General features: G+C 36.2%; 1 protein-coding gene across 2 annotated transcripts in view; it reads left to right on the top strand.

Moving 5' to 3' along the window:
• st18 (ST18 C2H2C-type zinc finger transcription factor) overlaps positions 1 to 23,089 on the top strand; it is a 102,247-nt gene extending 79,158 nt beyond the window's left edge. For both annotated transcript variants that reach the window (XM_031904430.1, XM_018094894.2), the window contains exons 11-21: positions 3,815 to 4,060; positions 10,628 to 10,743; positions 12,694 to 12,756; positions 14,084 to 14,152; positions 16,380 to 16,442; positions 16,708 to 16,788; positions 17,393 to 17,614; positions 19,348 to 19,436; positions 20,262 to 20,365; positions 21,281 to 21,424; positions 22,797 to 23,089. In XM_031904430.1, the coding sequence (XP_031760290.1) occupies positions 3,815 to 4,060; positions 10,628 to 10,743; positions 12,694 to 12,756; positions 14,084 to 14,152; positions 16,380 to 16,442; positions 16,708 to 16,788; positions 17,393 to 17,614; positions 19,348 to 19,436; positions 20,262 to 20,365; positions 21,281 to 21,424; positions 22,797 to 22,937 (1,338 nt within the window). In that variant the 3' untranslated portion in view covers positions 22,938 to 23,089. The remainder of the gene's footprint in view (positions 1 to 3,814; positions 4,061 to 10,627; positions 10,744 to 12,693; positions 12,757 to 14,083; positions 14,153 to 16,379; positions 16,443 to 16,707; positions 16,789 to 17,392; positions 17,615 to 19,347; positions 19,437 to 20,261; positions 20,366 to 21,280; positions 21,425 to 22,796) is intronic.
• Positions 23,090 to 25,761: the final 2,672 nt, after the last annotated feature.

Below are 25,761 nucleotides of genomic sequence, written 5' to 3'. Positions count from 1 at the left end.
TCACGCTTGCTTCTGCACCCTTCCCAAACCTACGCAGTGCAATCCTTGCACATTGGGGGAAAAAAAAGCAGAAAAACTGAATGTACAACTTCTGAATGAATGGCATCTAAAAGCTTGCAAGGTCAAGAAAAGTCAATGGGAGCTGTCCTAGGGAAAATTTGAACTAGACAAATCAATTTTTTTAAAATATTTTTTGAGATTGTTGACTGTTGATTGTTAAAAATGATGAGAAAAATACGAGTTATCTAAGTTTTTTTATGGTTTTATTTGATTCTTAAAAAGTTAAAAAATAACCCAGTTTGCTCATACAAAATTCTTTGAATGCACTACTTGATTCACACACCTTGCAGCTGCAAGTAGATCAGACATAAAGTCAAAACCCTTCAAGATGTGTGGTGGGAGGAAATAGTCATCGAAAAAATAGTAAAAAAAACTTTACTGGATTAAACTGAAATAAATTTCCTCAAATATACCTCAGAAAAATGAAATAAAAGCATACATTAAATTGTTGTATTTTGTATTGTAAATTTAAAAAGATCAGATGTCTTTAAACATCAGAATCATTTATTGAAAAAGAAAGAATTGGAGAAATTCAGTCTAGCTGTTGGCTAGATGCTGGAACCTGGATTTTTTTGCCTTTAAAACTCTGCCTCTAGCACTCCACGTTTTTTTTTTAAAGTAGGGATTTTTACATTCAGATATTAAGATGGCAGTTGGTTTTCATATAGTTAATATCCAGAATGCCTGTAACTAATGGTTATTAATACTAATGTACAATACATCTAATATTATGCAGATGGCATACGTTCTTAGCAAGTTATTATCTAGGATAATCTTCAGTGGTAGGTTCAGGACTTAAAAATATCACAGCAGATTAAACTGTTTTAGTGAAAGGACAGAAAGATGCAACCAAAACATTGTAATAATATGTATTATAGGTTTATTTAATACAGTGGAAGCATACTGATCTACAGTAAAACAAAAATGCTCTCATCTCCTAATACTCCTGAATTGCACAGATATAGAATCTTTTATCCAGAATGCTTGAAACTTGTGGCTTGTAGCATAGGGAATCCTTTTGTAATTTAGATCCCTATAAATTAAGTCTACTAAAATTTGCTTTAACATTCAATAGGAATGCACTGAATGCAGGATTCAGTTTGGTATTCAGCCAAGATTCAGCCTTTTTTGACAGGATTAAAAAAAAAATCACATGACTTTGGGGCACATTTACTAACCCACGAATCCGAATTGGAAAAATTCCGGTTGGAAAAGGAACATTTTGCGTCGTTTTCGTATTTTTTGCGATTTTTTCGGCGCCTTTACGACTTTTCGGAAATTGTTGCGACTTTTTCGTTACCAATACGATTTGCGCGAAAAAACGCAAGTTTTTCGTAGCCATTACGATGCACTCGTATCTTGTCGCGACTTTTTCGTATTGAGCGCTCGTAAGCGGCGGGCGAAACTTTCAGACTTAGCATGATTTTGGAAGCCTCCCATAGGGCTCAATGGCACCCTGCAGCTCCAACCTGGCCCAAGAAAAGTCACCATACTGAAGCTTGAATGAATCCGAATCTTTCGTACTCGGCGCAAAGGCTACGAAAAAGTCGCGACTTTTCGCGCAAGTAGTAACGCTACGAAAAAATCGCCAAATTTTGCGCAACATTCGGAATGGCAATGAAAAAGTCGCGACAATTTTCCGAAAAATCGCCAAATACCGATCATTACGGAAAAAACGCAATCGGACGCATTCGGCCCGTTCGTGAATAAGTAAATGTGCCCCTTTATGTCACGTAAACACGAATGTTTTTTTAGCTAGACTGAAGTTTAATTCTTTCTTATCCAATAAATGCTTCTGATGTTTAAAGACATCTGTTCTTTTTAGATGTACAATGCAATAGACAACAATTTAACCCACTCAAAACCTAATTAACATATGCTAATTAGAATTTGGTTCGATATTCGGGCAAATCATTTAGAAAGGATTCAGGAGTTTGTCCAAATCCGAAAAAGTGGATTCGATGCATCCCTCACATTAAATAAACCCAATAGAATGGTCTTGCCACCAATATGGAGTCATGTATATTAGTTACCATCAACTACAAGGTACTGTTTTATTATTACACTGAAAAAATTAATAATCTTTAAAAACTAGAATTATTTGCTAAAATGGATTCTAAGTGAAATGTTCATTGTGGTAACACTGGCTAATAAACAAGAGAATTGCACAGCAAAGAGGTGATGGGTGCTATGACTTCCGTTCTACTTTATTACTCTATTATGATGTACATCTAAGAAGTATTGCACATTGTGGTGCGTGTGGTGCTCCCTACACAGTTTGCTCCTCTAAGGGAGATGGCCTTCCTGTAATTCTGAGCTTATAATGGGTTTTCTGATAAGTGATCCTATACCTGTATTTATAAATATAATAAAATTAGGAGTAGAGCTTTGTCAGTGGCCCAGTCAGCTTGATGTCTGTCTTCCAGATCCACAATTGAATCATATGGGGGACATATGCCAATGCAGATTGGATTTGACATGAACCCAAACCAGATATCAATCAGGACAATTTTGTCAGTACTACACTGAGGGGGAGGGTGCCAAAATGTTTGCCAACCCCACCTAGTGAATTAAGGTTTTTTTCCACAGACCAGTAATCCTTTTAGGAAAAAATGCCAGAGCCCAAGGAAAAATCTAACAGAAGGCTTCCATTTTACTTACCTGCAAGAGACCCCTGCCTTGGGTATGCACAGTACTCACCCATTACAAATATACAGTATATACAAGACATTCTGACATTTTGTGCATTAGGCTACTAAAAAATGCCCTCCCCTTTAGGGCCATGGTAGACGGGGAGATTAGCTGCCCGTGACAAATCTCCCTTGTTGCGGGTGACTAATCTCCCCGATATGCCATCCCACTGGTTTGAATGTAAATCGCCAGTGGGACGGCATATGCACCGCCGCAAAGTTGCCTTGCCCGCAACAAGGGAGATTTGTCGCGGGTGACTAATCTCCCTGTCTACCACGGCCCTTAAACATAACAGAGATTGTTTGTCCATGTATTTCAGGACCAGGAATGACTTTGATGTACTAGGCCATTTTGAATACATTGCAATATAATTGCAAACCGTTGCACAGATTTGAATGACTGCTTGCAATTGTGTGTTATAATTATTCAAACTGAACATAACTTCTTATCATTTTAAGCGCAAAAAAGAATCAACAGCAGATTTAATACGTTATTTGCATCAATCAAGTTGATTTTGGTGAAAGTAAATATCTCACTGTCATTTTTGTTGTGGGTATAACATCAAATATTTTTTGTTTTCCTTAGTATCATGACCTGAAAGCAATCATTTGCATGCAGGATAATTGCATGCTAAACAGGGGGGAGGATCATAAGCCATGAATGAAATTATACAGTGCATAAACCTAAATACAAGCAAAAGAAGTAACAGTATAATCACTTCCTAAAACCAGGTCAAAATCTGGATTTTACTGCTGGAAAAGATCAGCAAAATAAAACTCATATTCTATCATTACTTTTCTGCCTAAACTGTTGTTGATTATTGAAGCATCTTATTTAAATTCTGCTTGGAATAAGCTGGAACATTATGAGGATACACAGAACTGGTGCAAAGAATTACACATTAACTGATGGGATATGATTCAAAAAGCTGCTTTTAAAGTCAGATATATTTAAATAAAGCTAGCATTTCCTGTTATCCTTTAAAAGCACCACATGGCTATATTATCAAACCGCAACCTGTTCATTGATTTTTAAAACATTATATAAATAATGTATCTTACAGGCAACAGACATTGAAGTTGACGAAAACGGCACACTAGATTTAAGCATGAAGAAGAATCGATTCCATGAGACGGCTGCTAACTTTGGCATAACAAAGCCCATCCTATCAACACCTTCTTTGTCGCCCTTCAAAACAAGTAGCATCTTAGTTAATGCAGCCTTCTATAAAGCCCTTTGCGAAAAGGAGGGTTGGGAAGCCCCCGTTAACTACAGCAAAGTCCACGGCACAATTGGAGAGGATAAAGAGGTATTTCAAGATAAGTTTATTCCACTCCGCTAGGATTTATATAAGTGTAAGAGTGAAAAATCCAGCATCAGAGGGATAAATATATTACTGGTGACTTCTTAGAGAAATAATCCATGTACATAAATCTGACATTTATTATATTGAATACATTTTACAGGAGTCAAAAGGAGATACATTTTTTTTAACATCCAATGTATTTCATAATTTGATTTTTTAATCAAACTTTTAAAAATGAAGGGAACAAGTAATTTTTGTGCACATTGAGGCCCCCCCCCCCTCAAATTAACATGATCAAGTGTTTCCAATTCAAGTTTTTCATATAGAAAAAATAACTTGATTTAGTCTCATTTATTAATATTAACTCAAGGCCTAATGATAGGACTGCACAGGAAAAACAGTTCTAACAGTTCTTTTACAGCTTTATGCAACTTAGGGGGTTATGTAATGAAAGGCACTAAGTTGCCCAGGAGCAGCAACCCATACCAACCAATTAGAAGGAAGCATTTACTGGTCACCCAAAAGGAATCATCTTATTGGCTGCTGTTGGTTACTGCTCCTTGGATTAATGTTTTAGCCACTGCATATTGCTAACAAAGTTAGTTTTAATTTAAAGTGCAGTAGCACTCAGGAACATTGAAGAAATTTTCAATATTAGCTAAATGGATTGAAAAGATCAGGGTTTTGTCATTGCAGCTAGAAGGTAGAACTTATTCTGCTGAGCATTTGCATGAAGCATATTGTTTTTTGCACAGGAGAAAGATTTACAGTAGAGTAAATACAACTAGCTATAATACAACTGTTGAATAGTTTGGTACACCGGAGTAAAAAAATCCCAATTCCAGATATTGCTGGGGGAAAGGGTTTAGGGGTGCATAAACTGAGAAAAGTTCATTTGAAATTGCCTCAACATTTTTATCTTTCAATAAAAGGATAACAAGCCACAAAGCCAAACGTTTTTATAGAAAAGCAGAAAGTGGGTGCACATACTTTTTTACATTCCCCCTTCTTTAAAGGGGACCTGTCACCCTAACAAATAATTACAAATTGTTTTCTATTGTGTTTGTCAAGCAAAATAAACTTCACTTACACTATATAAATTATTTTAAACTTATTTCCTTCAGCCTTGGAATTCACAATTGCAGAAAACAGGCAGGCACCATTTTGTGGACACTGTTATTAAGGCAAGCTGTGTATCCTGCTAAAATCTTGTTTCTGTGCCAGTATGGGGGGACCTGATACCCATATCCATGCACTGGTTACACAATTAGATGGTGAGGAGGGAGGGGGAATGTGACGAGTGCAGTGACATCTAAGAAATTCTGAATTGAAAGTGAAAGTAACTGTCTGCCCCACCTCTATGCCTAAGGCATAGAGGCGGGTCAGGCAATATATGATTGACAGCTGGGACTTTTAAATGCTTATATAATGGGTATGAATGTGTTACTAAAAAAAATAACTTTGGGTTACATGTTTAATTTGAAAAGGGCTTTTATTATACAGTTTTTTATGTCTGGGTGACGGGTCCACTTTAAGTTCCAAACTTATGTTCTGCTAGGAATGTCAGAATTAAGTCCATGGATGTGCAGTAGATATATACACATACAGTATATAATGAACTGATTGGTAAACAGGGCAAAGATTACCCCTTCATCATTTAAGGAATTACTGATTTCACGCATTTCACACACATGCCACTGATTGGCTGGAACACCACTTAGCATAGGCAGTTCTCAAGGTCCCTGCCCGTAAAGATGTTCCTGCATCAGAAATTTGTATATATATGTGTTTTTGTTTGATCTGAGTTAGGCTGCTTTCTTTAAAGCCCCATCTGTTGTCGCTGGGAGGTACAATGTACATGCATTTATACTGTGATGTATCCTTTGATGGGAGGCAAGCAATACAATATGATTACATTTTGTAGCCCTGCTAAGTCTATGAAAGGCAGAAAAAGCCTTTATCAGAGGTCCCCAGCCTTTAATACCCCTGAGCCACATTTACATGGGGGATCAATACAAGAATGAAAAAGTGCCTAGGGGTGCCCAATAAGTGATTCGTTATTTGTTAGCCCCATGTGTACTGGCAGACTGCAGGGGGTTCTTTTTGGCGGTACACATGGGTGCCCATTCATGAAAGAACTTTTCATTATGTCCATGATATTTTCGTTAAAATTCCACAACTTTTTTGTGGTTTTCATTAACTTTCACTAAAAAGTCGTATTTTTCGCAAAGACTACAACCATTTTGGAATTCATTCAAGCTTTGGTATCGTGACTATCTTTTGGCCAGGTTGGATCTGCAGAGTGCCATTGAGTCCTATGGAAGGCTTCCAAAATCATACATTGAAATTTTAAAGCTAGAAAGGTTTTCGCGTTTACGATCGTTCGGATCTGAAAATTTTTTGATTTTCAGATCGCAACCACAATATTTTTGTATGACCGAGAAAAGAATTTGTGACATTTTTTGTGGTTACTCCAAATTTTTTCCAATCGTGCTTTTAACCACAGAAAATTTGTGGTTTTCTGAGTGGGCCTCATGTCCATAGAACTGCTTAACCCAAGGATCTAGACAGTGTTAATTTCAGGTGACTTATTTAAAATGGAAACATCTTTATATACTCTAACACTGCTTCCCCATGTAGACACTGTTACTTATTCATTTTGAATAAATTGTGTTGATCTTTAAACCCCACTATGTTATGTCAAAACTACAGGTCTTTGGAGTTATTAGGCCTCATTTACCAAGTGCTAGGAAGAGTTCAAAGTGCAAAAAACTGATAAAAAATGCCATGTTTTGCTCACTTTTTAACCCTGTTCTGCTTATTTAAAATGGAAACATATCTTTAGATACTCTAACACTGCTTCCCCATGTAGACGCTGTAACTTATTCATTTTGAATAACTTGTGTTGATCTTTAAACCCCACTATGTTATGTCAAAACTACAGGTCTTTGGAGTTATTAGGCTTCATTTACCAAGTGCTAGGAAGAGTTCAAAGTGCAAAAAACTGATAAAAAAAAATGCCATGTTTTGCACACTTTTTAACGCTGCTCTGCACTTTGCACTAAGGTCATTGCTCCCAGAAATGTAGCACTATTTTCATAATGGGCTGGCAAGGAGAGGCACATGGATGCAGGTGAGGGTGCAGGGTAAAAAGGCCCAGTATTTACCACCTGCCCTTTTGATTACGTGTATAGGACAGGACACTGAACAAAATCAATGTATCGTGTGCATTTGTCTGATCAAGTGATTTAGCAGCAAACATTGCAAAGTCACTGTATCTCAGACAAATGCATACATTGATTTTGTGTAATGTCCCGTCATATGCCAATACTTTACCAATAATTTTAATTTTTATTAATCTAATATGTTTTAAATGTTGTTACTCACACTGTGAACTAGGGTGTTATTTTATCACATCTTTTTATATATATTTTTTTCCTACTGAAACAGTGGTTTATTTAATACATTATTGGGGTATATTAATACCAAACAAATACCAAAAACACATATATAAATATATGCTTATAGGCAGAAAAACATTTATTGACTCTGATAGAGAGTAAATTCAGCTGCACATCCAGAAATTGCCTATTTATGTATTTAATTTCTATCCACAAAAATGAGCACTACAATAATGTATGTTTGTGGTCATTGCCAGCACTGAAAGTGTTGCCCATTTTAATAAGAATGCAGAGGGCTTACTTTCCTTTGGTATATTTCCCTTCCTCATTTACTGAACAGGCCCCTGATAACGGTGAAATAATGGTCAGCTAATGGTCTTGGTAAAAATCCCATTCCCTTGATCCTAAAAATGTTCGCTTAGCCAAATCCGAGACTACATTAATACCCTCTTGGGAGCCTGACTACTGGCTTTGCTATATTTCATATTCTCCTCATTGTTGACTATAAAGACTAATGATAGTTGAAAACACTGCGGCCTGATATTTATTCATACATGATTAGACAAGATTGCTTTGCTAGTACTGCCTCCCAAAGCAGAAAATGTAAACTACCTTGGATCAAAATTTCTTAATATATTTTGGCTGTTTTTGAGCTACATGCACAAGTTCATGCACACAACAGTTGCTTAATTTGGGTGGCAATTTACGGAAAATATTGTCTATATGTCTCTGTAAAATAGCTTGTCCAGATGCCCTTTAACAAACAACAAAAAGCATGAATCTGGACACAGCTCAAAATGGCTACAGATCTCCTGATAAATAAAGAGCGCTGTTAGTTTGGTTCAAACTGTCAGTTCTCCAATGATTTCGAGACTTAAAAAAATGTTAAAAGTGCCAGATGTCATTATCTGCTATTTACTTTGCCATTGTGTTCCGGTCTTTTCTGAAAAATCATCTAAACTTCCATCTGGATGTTAGCAAAATACTTATTAAAATGCACACCTATAAATGACTGTATTTTATGAATGACAAGAAAAACTGTGCTCCTTAAATAATTGTGCTAAATGACCATTTATGATACTAACTGGGATTGCTAATTTCTGGAAGAAGAAAAATAGCTGTACTATCTTATGATAGTTTACTTCTCTTTGAATAACACTGACATCAAGTATAATTTTTATCATTTGAGCCTGTAATGTATTCTTGGTTGCACCACTCCCTAGCATGGCACAGAATATACTCAGGGGCGTTTCTTGCCCCTAAGCCGGCTCCTCCGATGCCGCCCCCACTTACCTTTACTCTACTCTAGTGTAAAGAGCGCAATGGGGCACTTTAGTGGAGCTGAATATCCATTTTAAAAACCGGAAATTCGGCTCTTAAAGTTACCAGTAGCGGCTATTTGCCGCCCCTGGTAACTTTGGGGGTGCTGCTGCCCTGTGGCGAGTTTCTTAACTCGCCTCATGGTAGCAGCACGCCTGCATTGTGTACCCTGAGTTGCTTTAGCCAAGATTAGATGCTATTGCAAAACATCACTTTTAGAAAGTGAGATTGCAAACAAAGCTAACTTTTAACCAAATAAGTAAAGGGAAGGGGTTTGATCAAACTAGTACTCTGTTAGATAAAACAAGGGAACCTTTTGCCTGCCGCTCATCTGTTTACAAACATGTTAAAGTTTCCATTGCTGTCCACCGGATCTAAGGTACACACACTTTGAAAAAAATGTGTTTTTTGAAGGTGTTTTAAAGGGACATTTTTGGCACATCACCCCGTTAAAGGGACCATGACACCAAAAAGTAAAATTTCATTAGATACCAAAACTATTGTATTCTAACCATCTTTTCTGTCACCTGCTAGGCAAGTGTGGGCTCTGCAAACCTACATGACCCTGCATGGTGCTTCCACAGCTATAAAGGATAATAAACAGCACTGTCTTCTGAGGGCTCATTTAAGACCATAGTATTTATGAAGTGATTTTTTGATGTTACTCGTATTTTGTTGACATGAGTGATTTTTTGCGGGCTTTTCCACACAAGATTTGCCACTTCAGATAACAGGTGTACCTGTTTCATGATAGTTTGTAACTGATTATATCAATCCAATTATATCAATTTTTTTCTAAACATTGTATTATGGCAAATACCGGTAATCCTCTTTTCCCATTAACTAGATGTTACAACAAATAACCTGATCACAATATTATATGCTTGAAATTCTATATTAATATTTGTGTTATATTTGAGGAATACATTCTAAACTGCTCTGGCTTCTGCTGTAATTAAACAATTATAACTGAAATAAACAGTTTATAAATAATGAATTCAAATATTTTCATGAAAAAAATGTATCCCACAAGGGAACATTTGTTCAGTAATTTGCTTTAAAGTTCAGAATATATTTATGTGTAATATCTTTGTTTTAATTGGTTTAATTGAAAAACACGTACCAAATGTAAAAATCAACAGATGGCACACTTCACCTTTTTTACAGATAAATAACCAGAAAGGTTAGCTCAGAGATTAAGGTTTTTTTCATCATGAGAAAAATGATAATATACAGCATTACCTTCTTGATTTGTACGAAAGCAACAAGAAAACACAGTTTCACTCCTGAAATTTCCATTTTAATGGAATACCCAGTGAGCTGGAAATCACCCTCTTCTAACACAGACAGGGTAGCTAGCCCACCTTACACTCCATTCACCGTTTTTTGGTTATGTTTTTTTGCTAAGTGTGTGCAGCCAGTCAAGTTGTTTCTCATGAGCAGCAGATTTGAAGACCTTCTCAGCAAAACAGAAGAATCATGGGAAGGAAAACAAATATTGCTCCTAGATATTATATTTTGGCATAACCTACAGTTTCATTCACTAGGTTTCAAAGAACAACCAAGATTTCTGCCGATCAGATTCTAACCAGAAAGCAACTATATAAATGAGGCGGATCTAGTTCTAGTTCTCTGGCTGATTTTCAAAATAGGCCATATTGAATACAAAGATCTGAAGGGACTCTGAGGGGTGTATCCTCCTAAATTAATGGTTTTGTCTACAGGAATATGGCAACAGTGTTTTGCTTGGTTACTTCCTGTCAATTAGATTAAATAATTTCTATATTAAAAAAAGTGCATTAATCAATTAAATGTCAGGAATTAACAAACTTTATTCATATTTCTTTAGCCAGACCTTGGGGATTATTCAGATAACACAGATGAAACAAAATACTCTGGAGATTCTTCTTTGCCAAGTCCTAAAAGCAAGTTCCATTCCAGAGACATGAAGAAGGATTTGATTACGTAAGTTTGTCACTGAGGTATCATTAGAGGTTCAGTTACTAAAGCATGGACAGTACTGCTTATTATTGAGATAATATAATAAATTATAATGGCACAATTTGAAAAACCATTGGCATGTCATACCCAGGCCCTGATTTCCCAAGGTAGGCAAATTATTTCCAAAGCTCCTGTCTGAAGTCATATAGCTGGCCCGGCTCAGGATAGAAGCTTAGGTTGATTGGGTGTGGCTGAGTGAGTCAGGCCATATCCTTCTGGCTGCTGTACTGACTAAAATTATGTGTTTTGAAAAATGATTGGGTTTTTTTTTTCCAATTACTGGCAGTATCCCTTTTAGGAAATTCTAATATGTTGTTTGATCCCCTGTACATATAACCACCTGAAGGCTGGTGAACAGTACAGTGTGCTGACTATACTGTATATATGTGTGCCTCCAAGACACCTGGAAATACCAAAGCTGTAACTCATGCTAACTGCCCTACAGGAAAGCAACTACCCATGAGGCTTTCTGGCGCTTACTGTATATTGTTTTTTACAGAGTTGTTAGCCCAAAGTCACAAGTTTAGGCCCTTGCAATTACAGATGCAAGTAAATATATATAGACTAATTTAGCTATGGACAAGTAATTAAATAAATAGTATCCATTGGAATGAAGACATTAACAGTGTGCAGACACTTCTTGTCATCAGTTTTGCAGCACAGCATGTTCCTTACTGTTTTATAGCCAGATATAATTACAACACTCTCACATTAATGCTAATTTATAGTATTTACAGTCATTCAGATACAAATATTTGCTCACAGACCCCCTATCAAACAAACCCAGAGTCAAAATCCTCTGCCTAATTAGATGAGATACAGAGTGGGCTTTAGAGGAAAGTCATAAAGAAAGCATTCTATTAGATGCATTTAATAAAATGTGTATTTCCTGTTACAAGTCCCGCTCACTTCATGGCAGATTCAGTATTACTTATTTTTTTCTGACCGGAAATCACCGTAACATGAATGTAATGCTTGTTCTTTTTCTGGGACTCAATAAATCAAAAGATTGTTACAGATCAGCCCGGCCACTGACAGACAGGACTGAACCAGGAATATTTAAAACTTTCTAAAGGAGATAAACAGCTTTCCTGTTTATTCATTATTTATTATTAATAATTATTAAGTAATAATAGGATATACTTTTTTAGAATAAATGTCTAAATTCTGTATACCTGATTTTAGATGAAAAAAAAAAAACCTTGGGTTAATTATGAACTATATAGTGCCACCATGTGGCAATTTCTGAAATAGAATATCTGGTTATACATGTGCTTTCAAAGCTTAAAAATAAATACACATAATATATATATATATATATATATATATATGCTAATGCAATACAGATGACTTTTTCTAAGTGCTAAATAATGTTTGTGAATCACTATTAATTCTAGATACAGTTATAGTTCATAGCAGCAGTCAAAACACAGGTATACACAAGCAGGTAGACATAACATGCTTGCAATATATTTGAATGGCTCAGACTGGCAATCTATGATTCTGGCAAATGCCAGAGGGGCTGCTGTAAGATGCCATAGACAGTCACTATTTATTGGGCTGGTGGGGGGCTGTTTGGGGCCCTCTGTACGTGAAATGCCAGGGCCTATTTTAAATCCCAGTGCAGACCTGTGCGTGATTCAATTCTGAGTCATCATTTAAAATGTATAGTGTTGGTAATTGTAATGGCTACATTAAAGTGTTTTATTGCCCCCAAATCTCATGAAGAGAGTACATTTTACAGGCTGGATTTGCTTAAGTGTTGGCAAAACGTGGTAACCCCTTTGTTACTATAGGTGGCCGTTTACAAAGGTTAAACGGCCTTATATTTTCTATTCCTTAGTATTGTTCCCTTTATTTTTACATTTGTCTTTGTTCCATATTGTAACCCGTGTTTCTTCTGTTTAATTGCAGTTGTCCAACTCCAGGATGTGATGGCAGTGGTCATGTAACAGGAAACTATGCTTCGCATCGCAGGTACACAAACCACAGGAAGTCATATTCAGCGTTTTTATTCTCACTATATCTTCTGTCACTTTACCTTCTCTTTTTCAAGGAAGTGCCATTTGTGTGAGGTACAGTACTAAAACTGTTTCAGAGAGCAAAATAATTATATTATAAGACTATTTTTAGACTGCGTTAGACTTTCTTCTGCATCAGCCCACTTTCCCCCTAAAGTCTCTCGGTTTCACGTCTTACAGCTAGTTTTACTTTTGTTTCCATCGCACTTGCACTGTCTCTTTCTACATTCCTTCTAAAGTGTGTATGTAGCATGGGGTTGCTGACATTTTTGTTGTAGGTATGTACCTATATGTTTATTGCTAGTTCTTCTTCATTTATCTTTGCTTCTTAGGAGGCACACTCGTTTTCCCTCAATATTTTCCTCACTGAAGTATAAAGTGATGACTGTACATATATTAATTTGTTTTGCTGTAATACATAAACTAACAATATAGTCATATAGCCTTGCCACAGCAGGTCTGGCACGTGGACTTCTCGCAGCTTATTGTATTATTACACTATAACAGGAAGCGTATGGAGTGGATGGCTTAGCAATCCAGGGTGTATAGCATGGAAACATCAGAGGTATAACCAGCTGAAAAGAACCGGAAATGTTTCTCAACAACAGGGAAACATGCTAGGTTTCATCTTAGGCAGTACTGACTGATTTGGTGCATATTTATCAAAGAGTTTGCCACAATCCACCAAAGCAAAATTCCACCATACTCTTATAAATTCTATGGAATTTTTATAGGTATATTTATAAAAAGGTAAAACTCTCACTTTCATACATTGATAGATGTGCCTTTCAAATTCCACAGAAATAGGCAAAGAGAATTTCATTCTGGTTACTGTAAGGTGTTCCAGTCTCACAAATATTAGAGTGGGAACCTGTAATAGATCAGTGCTGTTTCTTTTCCTTCCATGTAAGAGATAGCCTAGGGCTATCGCATCCACACTAGGGGCCTAAACTGTCCATGGAAATTTCTATTTTCTAACAGTGAACGCAAGAGCTGAAAAACGCAAGGCAGAAAACTTTTTGCCACATGCACATCAGCAGTCACTGCTGGGAGGAAATGACAATAATGGCAAACATGGCAACCACAAGGAATAGAGAATGAGATGCTTCCAACAGTATAGTAATCTGGCAAATTAAAATGAAAAAAAAAAATCAGATTGCAGAGCAAAGATGAACAAATAGCTTAGATTTATTATTTAGTTCGAATACTATTCCTTTCTTTTTTTCCATTTGGAATACCATTATTTCCATTTACTCATGACTCATTTTACACTTCTTTTGCAGTGTTTCTGGGTGCCCATTGGCTGACAAAACCCTTAAGTCTCTCATGGCTGCTAACTCTCAGGAGCTAAAGTAAGTGCTAAAGAGGATACTGCATGGTATATGTGATATGACCCAAACTAACTCACTAATATTATATTTATTTGGCACAATTATAATATTTATTCAAAATGCAAATGTCCACTACTGAGTCATAGGGGGCGAATATTTTTCAGCAATTTGCTAAGTGCTCCTTGTGTAGTTCAGGACTGAATCACCAGGTGGAGGTAAAATTTCTATTGTTTCTACCTCCATATCTGACGATTCAGCCCTGAACGTCAGCGGAGGGTGGGAACGATCTTTCGTGCGACCAATGGCTCAGCTTCTGAGGAAGTGGCATGTAGCCACGAAACGCGTCAAGTTGTGCTCTTTGTAACCATTTTAATGATTTAAAATAAAAAGGTGTTTTTACTGAGGATCAGCTTGTGCTCCGCTTCCCATCTTTACGTATTGCACAAAAGATTGGAATGGCTACTTGTATACCACTTTTAGATTTAGTCTTCTTACAATGAACTTACGGAAATTGATCATGCATTTGAATGCAACGATCTAAAACTAACATTCAGACTGAAACTGTAGGATAAAGAAAATTTGAGGATGTTCTGAACATGATATAGTAGGCAGACACCAACTGTATGAAAGTGACTTCCATTGTAGGTCCCCCAAGGTTATTGTCCGATACACAATACATGCACAGATTTTATCTAAATTTTCTAACCTGGCCGATCAACTAAACAACCAATTGCCATGGTATGAAAATTATCTGGCCGATAATTCTGAGCCCACACGTGGTCCGAAAATTATCGGTACGTGTATGCCAGCTTAAGTGGCTCGGTGGCACAACTTGGTTGTATAATGGCATTCCTAGTAAGTGGGGATAGTAATCATCCAGCCTGAGCTAACTTCCTAGGCTCCAATGGCTAGTCTGAACTACCTGTAGGGAATAAGCTAAAGTGAGCCTTGTATTGTTACCCACAACATTACAGGATTCATTTCAGCTCCTCCTTCTCTTCAAATGCTTACTTCCACCTCCCCAGGAACCCACATTTTTAAGTTAGTGGCTCTAACTGGGGGAGCCCTGGAACTTCTAGGTGAATCTAAAAAACTGTGGGGACATTACCAATGGAGGTAATGTCCCATTATCAATGCAGTAATTTTACCAAAGCATATTCTAATCCTGGGACCCAGGTCAAATCTTATCTGTCATCAGCCTTCCCTGCTAATTTGGGCTTTCATCTAGGTACAGACTTTTGGAAACATAGTTAATTCTAACAATTAAACTATTAGGGCTGCAACTTTTAAAAAAATTGACCCAGTGCAAATGATACACGATTAGTTGCGATGACTCACTTATTAATCTATGGTGGTAAATTCATGCAATTAATTGCCGTGACCGAGTTTTTAAAAGTTGGCGCCGACTAATCGCCCTGTGTTTGTTCACCCTTAAGGTAAACTATTTGTTATGCTTAGGGGGTATAATATATCAGGTTTTCAGTCTTTTAACAGTATACTATAAGAATTCTCTTTGAAGAACAATTATAAAAGTGTTACTGGATGCTTTGAAGCATAAAAAGTAAAGATTGTTTTTCAGATCTGAAGAACATCTTGTTTAACTGATCTGCTGGCTCACTAGAAAGTACCCCAACCCACAGAAGACTGTTATCTTTATACTAATATGCCATCTGATGAAAGCTGTTAGAAAAGAAAGATATTTTCAACATTTCTCAAGTGCTACAAAATATGACTGGGCTGGTGAAAGTTATTTAAGTAAACAATAGACACTGTTAAGGAGCAATTTGATTAAGGGGTGCACAGTAAATTTAATGGCATACCAGGCACACAAATTGCACTTCTGCTCTACTGGCTTTACTTAAGGTGAGTTTGCAATAGCCAAATCCATGGCCAGCAGCACATTTGTGTGCTCTGCAGAACTTTTAAATACTTTTTAAGGAACTTCAACCCATGGTTGTTCCATTTTCCATGTTGGCTTGCAGATATTTTAGTGATATGTATCTTTAAAGTTTATTAAATGCAAATTCACAAGAACACAGGGATTATACAGTATAATTCCTTTCTGTGGTATAATAGTACAAGATGGAGCCCAAGTCAGAAGAGAATTTTAATCAGGAATTTATTTCTTGAGGATATTTACATGCAAACAAAACCGACAAGATAGTTATGGTATGCAGGAACTGATTAATTTTGTCATAACAGGATCTGTATATGGATAACACCACTTATATATGTATGTATTCTTTAGGTGCCCAACACCTGGATGTGATGGTTCTGGTCATGTGACAGGAAACTATGCTTCTCACAGAAGGTAACATGACTTGTGTCTTTAATGTAACCATGTTTATATTTTTGTTCATAGACTGAAAATATTGATACTGTAGCTATATATTATTGCATGAGGTATATATAGTACCTTCTTCGGCTAACTGTCAAACTAATCTAACTAAAAGATAATTTGGACTGTGCCCAGTACATCAAGGCAAGATCTAAATAGCACTACCAACCTGTTTGGTAAATATATCTTACGTCTGCAATACACAAAGCACTTAACAGAAGTATTTATTATTTTTCAGTTTATCAGGCTGTCCACGTGCAAGGAAAAATGGTGTCAAACTATTTGCTAGCAAGGAAGATAAAGAAGAGCAGGAACTTAAGTAAGTGCTCTTGGAATACAGTTTACTTTACATTGAATGTACATCAAGTGTTTAGTGAAAACCTGCTACAGCCCTTATTTCATGCCTTATAGTGCCTCATCGCTCTGACACTTGCTAACTGATGGCAGTAGAAGTAGCGGTAGTGTTTTGTCATGATTTTTACTCCCATTCCCCCTTCTCCTGCCCTGGGTGGGTGCTTCAACTCCAGTAAAATACATTCATCTTTTCCATTCTTGTGGAAATACATTGAAACTGCACTACCTACAAACTTCTGGCAGCTAGGTTGGACTGGAATAAAAATAAGCCTTTCCCTTATTTCAAATTATTCTCAATAATGTATTGCCTTAGATGGGTGTGCTACATAATCAACCAAAATAAAGGACCTATCTCATTACTAGATGCAGGGTATCATATACAAATAATTAGCATTAGGGGGGAGGACATATTAGGGACCCTCCCCCAAGATGTTTATCCACATTTCTATGTTCATGAATTTAGTTTTTACTAAGGGCTAGAACTTGTGTGATGGTCTCTGTATTCAATGTACCTTGTATCTCTCATGTCAAAGTTTCCTTTATTTACGTGTCTGCAATACAATTTTTAGGTGCCCTGTTGTAGGCTGTGATGGTCAAGGCCATATATCTGGTAAATATACTTCTCATCGAAGTGCTTCTGGATGTCCTTTGGCTGCCAAGAGACAGAAGGAAAGTATCCTGAATGGCTCATCATTGCCTTGGAAACAGAACAAGCAAGAGCTGCCACACTGTCCACTACCAGGCTGCAATGGATTGGGTCATGTTAATAATGTCTTTGTCACCCACAGAAGGTATCTTGGTCTTAATTCTTAATATAGAGTATATTGCAATGAATCATGAATGTAATATGGATGCCTGCATACATTTTGGTTAAAATATACCAAATTATACCATCATTTCATTAGATTAAAATTAGTAGCTATCAGTGATTCACTGGTTTGTTCAATTTGCAATAATAAAAATGTACTTGTTAGGATTACTGTAATTTCAGATATTGCTGACTAGCAGTGCTTTGCAAAGCTGAAATTAAACAGGACATAAAACAGCATCAGTAATAGAACATGGATTATCCATTTGACCATTTTGCATATAATAGCTAAATTATAGCATGTGTTGCATAAAAAGGAATTATTGTCGTACTGCATTTAAATTAAGCTCTATGTGAGTTTTGAAAGCCAAATTAAAGGATTGTAAAATTAGGTACCCATATTTTAACCTGACATAAAAAGTAACCATAATATTGCCAGTAGTATTACAATTCAGCTGAGGTACATCCACTTCAAACATGGTTTTAAGGCAACATAATTGATATCTCTTGACACATTTATTTATTTATGTATTTATTTTTAAGTAAACCCTTCCTTAAATAATACAAAGATAAGGAAATTTATACACAGAACTTTGGCAAACTAATGCATCGTTATCGTAATACATTTGAATGAAGTAGGACAAATGTACATCTATTTTTATACAAAGGGACAGATTTATTATGACATTCAGGAAAGTTTTAAAGAATGTTCACATTAATAGAAGCTGATACATGTGTCAATGTATCAGAATGTGTTTGATCTGAGTGGTCGACCAATATTATGCTTTGTAGGGTGGTAGTGCTTAGTGCTAATCAGTAGTAGCACAGGGCACTGTCATCTGTGTGAATTGTTATTCCGCAATGCAAATGCATGTATACTGCTGTGTCTGAAACTGACCAGAAAATATTGTTTCTAGGGATGCACCGAATCCAGGATTTGGTTTGGGATTCGGCCAAGATTCAGCCTTTTTAAGGATTTGGATTCAGCCGAATCCAGGTGCCTGGCTGAACCAAATCTAAATCCAAATCCTTAAAATCATGTGACTTTTTGTCACATAAACACAGAAGTTAAACATTTTTCACTGCATGTATTGGAAGTCAGTAATTGCAGTAGAAACCCGCATACCCAAGAACATAGCACAGTAGAGACCTACAATTGGGCACTGAAACTGGGTCCCTGCCGCCTAAGCAATGTCATAGTGGTGTGGGCACAGAAACATTGGCATACACATGATGATGTTAGGCAAGATTGATTGGACCTAATATGGGATTATCACTGATTAGAAGTGGATTGTGTGCAGCAAAAGGGGATGTCTCCCTGAAATGATCAAGTTATTACCATTGGATTGAACCTTTGACACTTTCTCCTAGAAAGCCAAAGAAAATTATATAACAATTGATGTAGGAAATGAACAAATGGTAAGATATCGGGAAGCTCAGTGCTTAGCATTGTTTGTATTTAGTTGAAAATATGGCTAATTTCTTATTACTTGGATAGGGAAAACCAAGGACCAGACCAAGGATTTTGTATTGTGGTGAATAAAGGGCATACCTATAATACAGAAAATGGCCTCTCTGTTTTTTGGTCTGGCCACACAAAGCCTCCAGTAGCCCCTGGCCAAATAAACAAAGGAACTGAAACTTCTAAATAAACATGGAATTTACTGTACACATAAAATGCCTTAAAATAATCTAAAAACTGGTCCTATTTTTCAGTTTGTCTGGATGCCCATTGAATGCACAGGCCTTAAAAAAAGGCAAAACGTCAGAAGAGCTCATGTCTGTAAAGACAAAGTCTAGCAATGGTAAGTAACTGTTTGTAAGTAGCAATTCTACAGTGCATTTATTTACTGCAACCAAAATAATAGCTAGGGTGGTGAGGATCTGTCAGTCTATTTGGTAAATAGTTCAATATACTAAAAGTTTCTTTGGCTGGGGGAGATTTATTAAAATTCCAGTCAAATACTTTCCAGCAGTTTTATCAGAATTTTAATGAACATTTTCCTTAGAGTTGGGGGCTGATTTATTAATGCTCAAGCCTCCTGGCTTTAGCCACCTGTTACTGAAACCACAAGTGAGTTTTTAAACTCATGCTAACAATTGTTTGTTTTTTAAAAAAAGGTACTGAGCTTTTTATAAAAAAAAAAACAAAAAACTGATTTGCACGAGCATTAATAAATCAACCCCTAAGCAGATCAAAGTGTCACGCTCCAAAGACTCTTCCATCCTATATGCGGTGATAAGCAGAGACTGCTGAACTTTGGTGCCACCTTCTGGAAACTTCTATGCATTGTTTTCACAAATCATTTTGTTTTATATAATCACCACTTAATTATTTATTTCATATGACATCTGGCAAAATATGTCTAAAGTTGAATCAACCAATCCTAACATTTCATGATCAAATTCTTAATTCTTTTAGTCATATCTTTTAGTTTGGAAAAAGTTCAAATTTTTTTAAGTAGGTGTAAAGTTCATTCAGTGTCCTTTTCAGTTTTTTCATCTGCTGAAGAAATTGTTTCACAAAATAGTTGGAAAATGAATATTTTACTAAAATATAGTTATAAAAGGACTCAAATAATTCCCCAAAATAATTAGTCACATTTAACTTATTAGGTTATTACTTACAGGCACAGAAAATGAAGATGATATAAGAAATTTGGATGAAGAGATCAAAGAACTGAATGAATCAAATCTAAAGATAGAGGCTGACATGATGAAGCTTCAGACCCAGGTAAATATAAAATATCTAAAATTTATTTAGTAGGAGCATATGTCACTAATAAGCCACATGTTTAAGAATAAAAAAATGAAGTTGCAGAAAAAAAATCATATTAGTCTTGTTTTGTGCAATTACTTCATTAATAAGTCACAACTATTCAAGCTTTAGTATGCATATTCACTTTTGTGTTTTTCAGCGCATTTTTTCTGGAATCTTGAAAAAGCTCAGTCTTGAAGGAAAAGGAAAGGCTAAGTCACTTGGGGGTGCCAAAATGTTAGGCACCCCCAAGTGACTTAGATCGCTTACCTTGTACCCCGGGCTGGTGCCCCTGTTAGGAGAGAACCGCACCAGCCCAGGGTACCTGTAGCGAACGCTTCCTCATTCCTCTCTCTTCTGCCGGCGAAATCCGTCGGCCGGTGCATGTGCAGTAGAGCGAAAAGCCAACTTTCTTGTTTAAGTTCGGCTTTTCACTCTACTGCGCATGCGCGCGCAAGCGAGTAGGAAGTAGGAAACGCTCGCTGCTACCCCGGGCTGGTGCTGTGCTCTTCGTACAGGGGCACCAGCCCGGGGTAAAAGGTAAGCGATCTAAGTCACTTGGGGGTGCCTAACATTTTGGCACCCCCAAGTGACTTAGCCTTTCCTTCTCCTTTAAATTCACATAAATCTTTACCCTTCATGTTGCTCTTGCTCTTCGCTCTGCAGCCATGACTGTTCAATTTCATTATTTCTTGCATTTGTTTGAGGACATACCAAATTGTGGCAAGCCAAAAAAAAAAAAAAATAGTTCTGCATATTTTAATAGAGTCCATATCTTTGCAAAAACCAAAGGGCTGAGAAGTTTCTGCTTGGCTATCATGTATTAGTAAGGCAATCAGTTTATATACTGTACAAATACTCAAGGTAATCATTGTAATACTGTAATTTTAGATTTCATCAATGGAAACAAATCTGAAAACCATAGAGGAAGAGAACAAGCTCATAGAACAGAACAATGAAAGCCTTTTAAAAGAGTTGGCTGGTCTGAGCCAAGCACTGATCTCAAGTCTTGCCGATATTCAGCTTCCACAAATGGTGAGTTTTTGCAATGAATTAAGGCTCTTCTCTAATGCATCCTATTACACATTTCTATACACACAGCTAGTACTTTTCTATTTGAGTCCACCTGTACCCCTAAGAAATTAACAGATATTTATGTTAAACAAGTATTTATATAAAATATTTGCAATTTTCAAGTATGCTCTTTCATTTATTTTCTGTTAGATGTAAAATACAAATCAGTCAAATTAGAAAAAAAATGATTTACCATATATTGCAAGAAAAATAATTATACTAAAGATTAAAATCAAATCCATGCATAAAATAAAAATGTGGCTAGGCAACATATTCTTAAATTCAAATGAAACAGTGCTGTAAATACCGTAAAATACTGCAGTGTGTCAAAGTGCAATTTAGTAAAGTATTAATGCAAACAACAGCCTCAGTGTATTAATCAAGTATTTTTATACAGTAATATATCAAAAGCAAACCAGAAAAGTCCTATTACCAATTGTAAGAAAGTCACAGGTGCAATATAACAGTAAATTACCACTGGATACAGTATATCCAAGAGAAATTCATTATCATTGGTGTCACAGATTAAACAATAATTTATCACAGCCATTCTGGTTTAGACTTATAATTGGCAGGAGAGCCTAATGGGATTTGGACTTCTTATTGGCAGTATAACACTTTTGGCACCACTCACTCAATACATAGTTTATCAGAAACATACTTCTGTTTGGGGGGTAACACCAAGAGGTACAATGTTCCACTCAACACTGACAATTTCATTATACCTTCAGTAACATTATCATATACTGTAGATCTGGATAATCAAGAATACTGATCCTTATACATGGGTAACCAGTGCACATATCCCCCACCATCTGTCAGGGTTTAACTCCTTAACTTTCTCCTCATTAAAAAATCAGTTGCTGACCAGGGAGAATAACTTTCCAATTAATTTACCAACAAATAATGAGTGAGCTCAGGAATACCAAATCCACGATTTGGCCAAGATTCTGAATCCGAATATTTAAAATCATATGACCAAATCATATAACACGTGTTTCTATTTAACCCTTCAGTTGCCTAATTTGCCAAATCTTTTTACTAAGGTTTTAGGGTTCAGCCGAACGCAAAAATATTGGCTTTGGTGCATCCCTAACAAAAAGTCTTTGGAAAAATCTACATGTATAATTGAATTAGAAAATAAGTTTTTCTCATCAACATGAATCTGGCCCATAATATAAAATAAGTAGTGGCCTTAACATATTTTAGTCAAATTGCTACATTTCCAACAACTACTGCAGATGTTTTGAGATTCTGTCTACCATGTTTTCTTTACATTTAGTCCACATTTTTAATAAAAAAATGTATTTGTTCTATTGTTTTCTTTATATAGGAACCCATTAGTGAACATAATTTTGAAGCATATGTAAATACTCTCACCGAAATGTACAGCACAATGGAGCATGATTATCCCCCAGAATGCAAAGCTCTTTTGGAAAATATCAAACAGGCGGTCAAGGGCATCCATGTATAGTCTGCATCAGTCTGCTGGGCAACACAAACTGTCTGAAGATGTAACACCATGTCACTCTACTTGGAAATAATAATGGGGATGTCAGTTGGTGTGCTGCATTAACAACAGAAACACTGCACTATTTATTTTCCCAGCTGTCATAAAATCTAATTTAAAAAAAAAAAAAAACCACACAAGACTGTTTGAACTTACAGCAATGCACTTGAGGGGTGTATTTTGAATATGTATTTCAACTCATTTTTTTCTCTATTGCACTCTTTCTTTTGTAAAGTGAATGTAAAAAGGTGTTTGCAACTATTTTTTATATATTGTATTTATTTCAGATGGAAGGATGTTTTTGTTCATTACTTATGATAATTTTTGTTAGACTTACCATATTTTTACAAATATCTTTTATAAGTTATTTTCTGAGTGGATTTTAAATAGATTTAATGAAAGTGGATTCTGTAAAATAAAACGTAATGAATTCCGGGTGGGTGAAAAAGAAACTTTAATGGTACAAATGGCGGTTTGTTATATTTTTGGTATTAATGTAGATTTCCCTGTTTGAAGTTGAGCTGCAACATGAAATAGTGGAAGAATATTATAGAGGAGCCCAGAGAGAGATTTTTTTTTATGCTTGAGATATATTTTATGTTTTAGAATGACGCTAGCAATAACAATTAGTAACATTTCCACTCAGTTAATTTCATAATTGCAGTAATGTATTCAGAGACTACAGAATCTTGTCAGAAGCACTAGATTTCTTGCTAGCACTTGAATAATACATATCATTGATACCTCAAGGGCTTCAACACACATAAAATGAAACACAAAAAAAGCTGAAAAGTTAAAAAAAAAATGTTTTTTTAACGCAAATGCAAAGTTTTTACATAGGTTTTAGGAAATGTCAATATTCTTCCTTGAGGATGATGTTCCATCATCCAACAAACAGTAGTCAAGAAAACTGTCACTCATTACCTAGATTGTTTTATATATATCAATGTAGTTTTTGTGTTCATAGGTGGGCATAACACTTTCTAGAATGTAAAATCACAAAAAAATATTCATCTTGGTACTAGAAGATACTTTGACCAAGCAATTTCCTTAAAGGAGAACTAAACCCTAAAAATGAATATGGCTAGACATGCCATATTTTACATAATGAACTTACTGAACCAGCCTAAAGGTTCAGCATCTCTAAAGTAGTAATAATCCAGTCCTTTAAAGACCACACTGGGCACTTCCGTTAGAAGTGACTGGGACACTCACATGCTCAGTGCACTCTGAGCAGCTGTTGAGAAGCTAAGCTTAGGGGTCGTCTGAAATTATCAAGCAAAGAAAATAAAGTTTGTCTGTCATATAAGCTAATTCTAACGGGCTGATGATTAAACTCTGATGCTAATAGCACTGGCTTCAGAGCTGCCATGCAGTAATCATCTGTATTAGTTACTAATCAGCCTTATATTGTGACATTTATATCCTATATATACAGTATATTGTGAGTGGGCCCCTAAGCTCAGGTAAGTGACAGCAGCACAGAGCATGGGCAGGGAATCAGCAGAAAAGAAGATGGGGAGCTACTGGGGCATCTTTGAGGGCAAAGATCTTCCCTGCTAAAGGGCTGTGGGTGCCTTGGGCTGGTACAGAAGCACAACATATAATTTACAGCATTTCTAGTCTACGTCTTTAGTTAAGCTTTAGTTCTCCTTTACCTTGCTTAGGGTTGCTAACATTTAAAACTAAGGCAAATTTTTTTGTCTCATGTATTTTTTCTTTTTGTAAACTGTATATTTTTGCAACAGATGATGTAAAATACCAGCTTAACTGCCTTGAATCTGCACTTGGTTTTTGTGCATATGTGCCTAAGTGTAAATTATTGCTTTATCTCTGTCCTTTAAAGGGATACTGTCATGATTTTGATGCTATACTTATATTATTTCTAAATTACATAGTTTACATAGCAAATAATTCACTCTACCATTTAAAATTTTATTCTTGAACCAACAAATGTATTTTTTTTTAGTTGTAATATTGGTGTGTAGGCGCCATCTCAGTGCATTGTGCCCGAGTCTGAGTTTTCAGAAAGAGCCAGCACTACACATTAGAACGGCTTTCAGGTAACCTATGTAACTGGAGGAGTCCCAAGCAGGACTTGGATTTCTTACTTTTGATTGCTATTCTGATATCTACTGCTATCTTGCCTCCTTCCCATTGTTCTGCTGATTGGCTGCTGGGGGGGAAGGTAGGGCGGGGCGATATCACTCCAACTTGCAGCTCAGCAGTAAAATGTGTCTGAAGTTTATCAGAGTACAGGTCACATGGCCCGTGGCACCCTAGGAAAAGGAGAATATGGCTAGCTCCATGTGAAATTTCTAAATTAAATATAAACAAATCTGTGCTGTCGAAAAATGGATTTCAATGCAGGACTCTGCATGAGAAGCTCTAGTAATTGATGTGTCTTGAAAAAAACATGTTTTCCCATGGCAGTATTCCTTTAAGTTTTATTGTTTTCTGTAAGATTAACATGTTTTATTCAGCATTTAACTGTTTTAGCCTGGAGTAATACAAATCCCCATGTAAACAGCACAATGTTTGCTGATACAGACATTAAAAAGAGCTTCAGAGCATGTACTTGTAGAGAAGCAAATACTGTGTATTTTTTGCAGTTGTGGCGGCCTTACACATTATAAATACGGATATCCTAATTCCTATTAAAAGTTTTATTGTTTTCATTGTTTTCTTGGAAAACTGTGCAAGAGGAACAATTGAAATGGCATTTTATTCCAAAATATTAAATCTTTTGGATTATTTTAGTATAATATCTTAAGTAAGGCTCCATATA

This window comes from Xenopus tropicalis, chromosome 6 (genome assembly GCF_000004195.4).
Source record: "Xenopus tropicalis strain Nigerian chromosome 6, UCB_Xtro_10.0, whole genome shotgun sequence".
NCBI classification, from domain to species: domain Eukaryota; kingdom Metazoa; phylum Chordata; class Amphibia; order Anura; family Pipidae; genus Xenopus; species Xenopus tropicalis.
The sequence above is the reverse complement of the archived record's forward strand: the minus strand, read 5'-3'. Positions and strand labels throughout refer to the sequence as shown.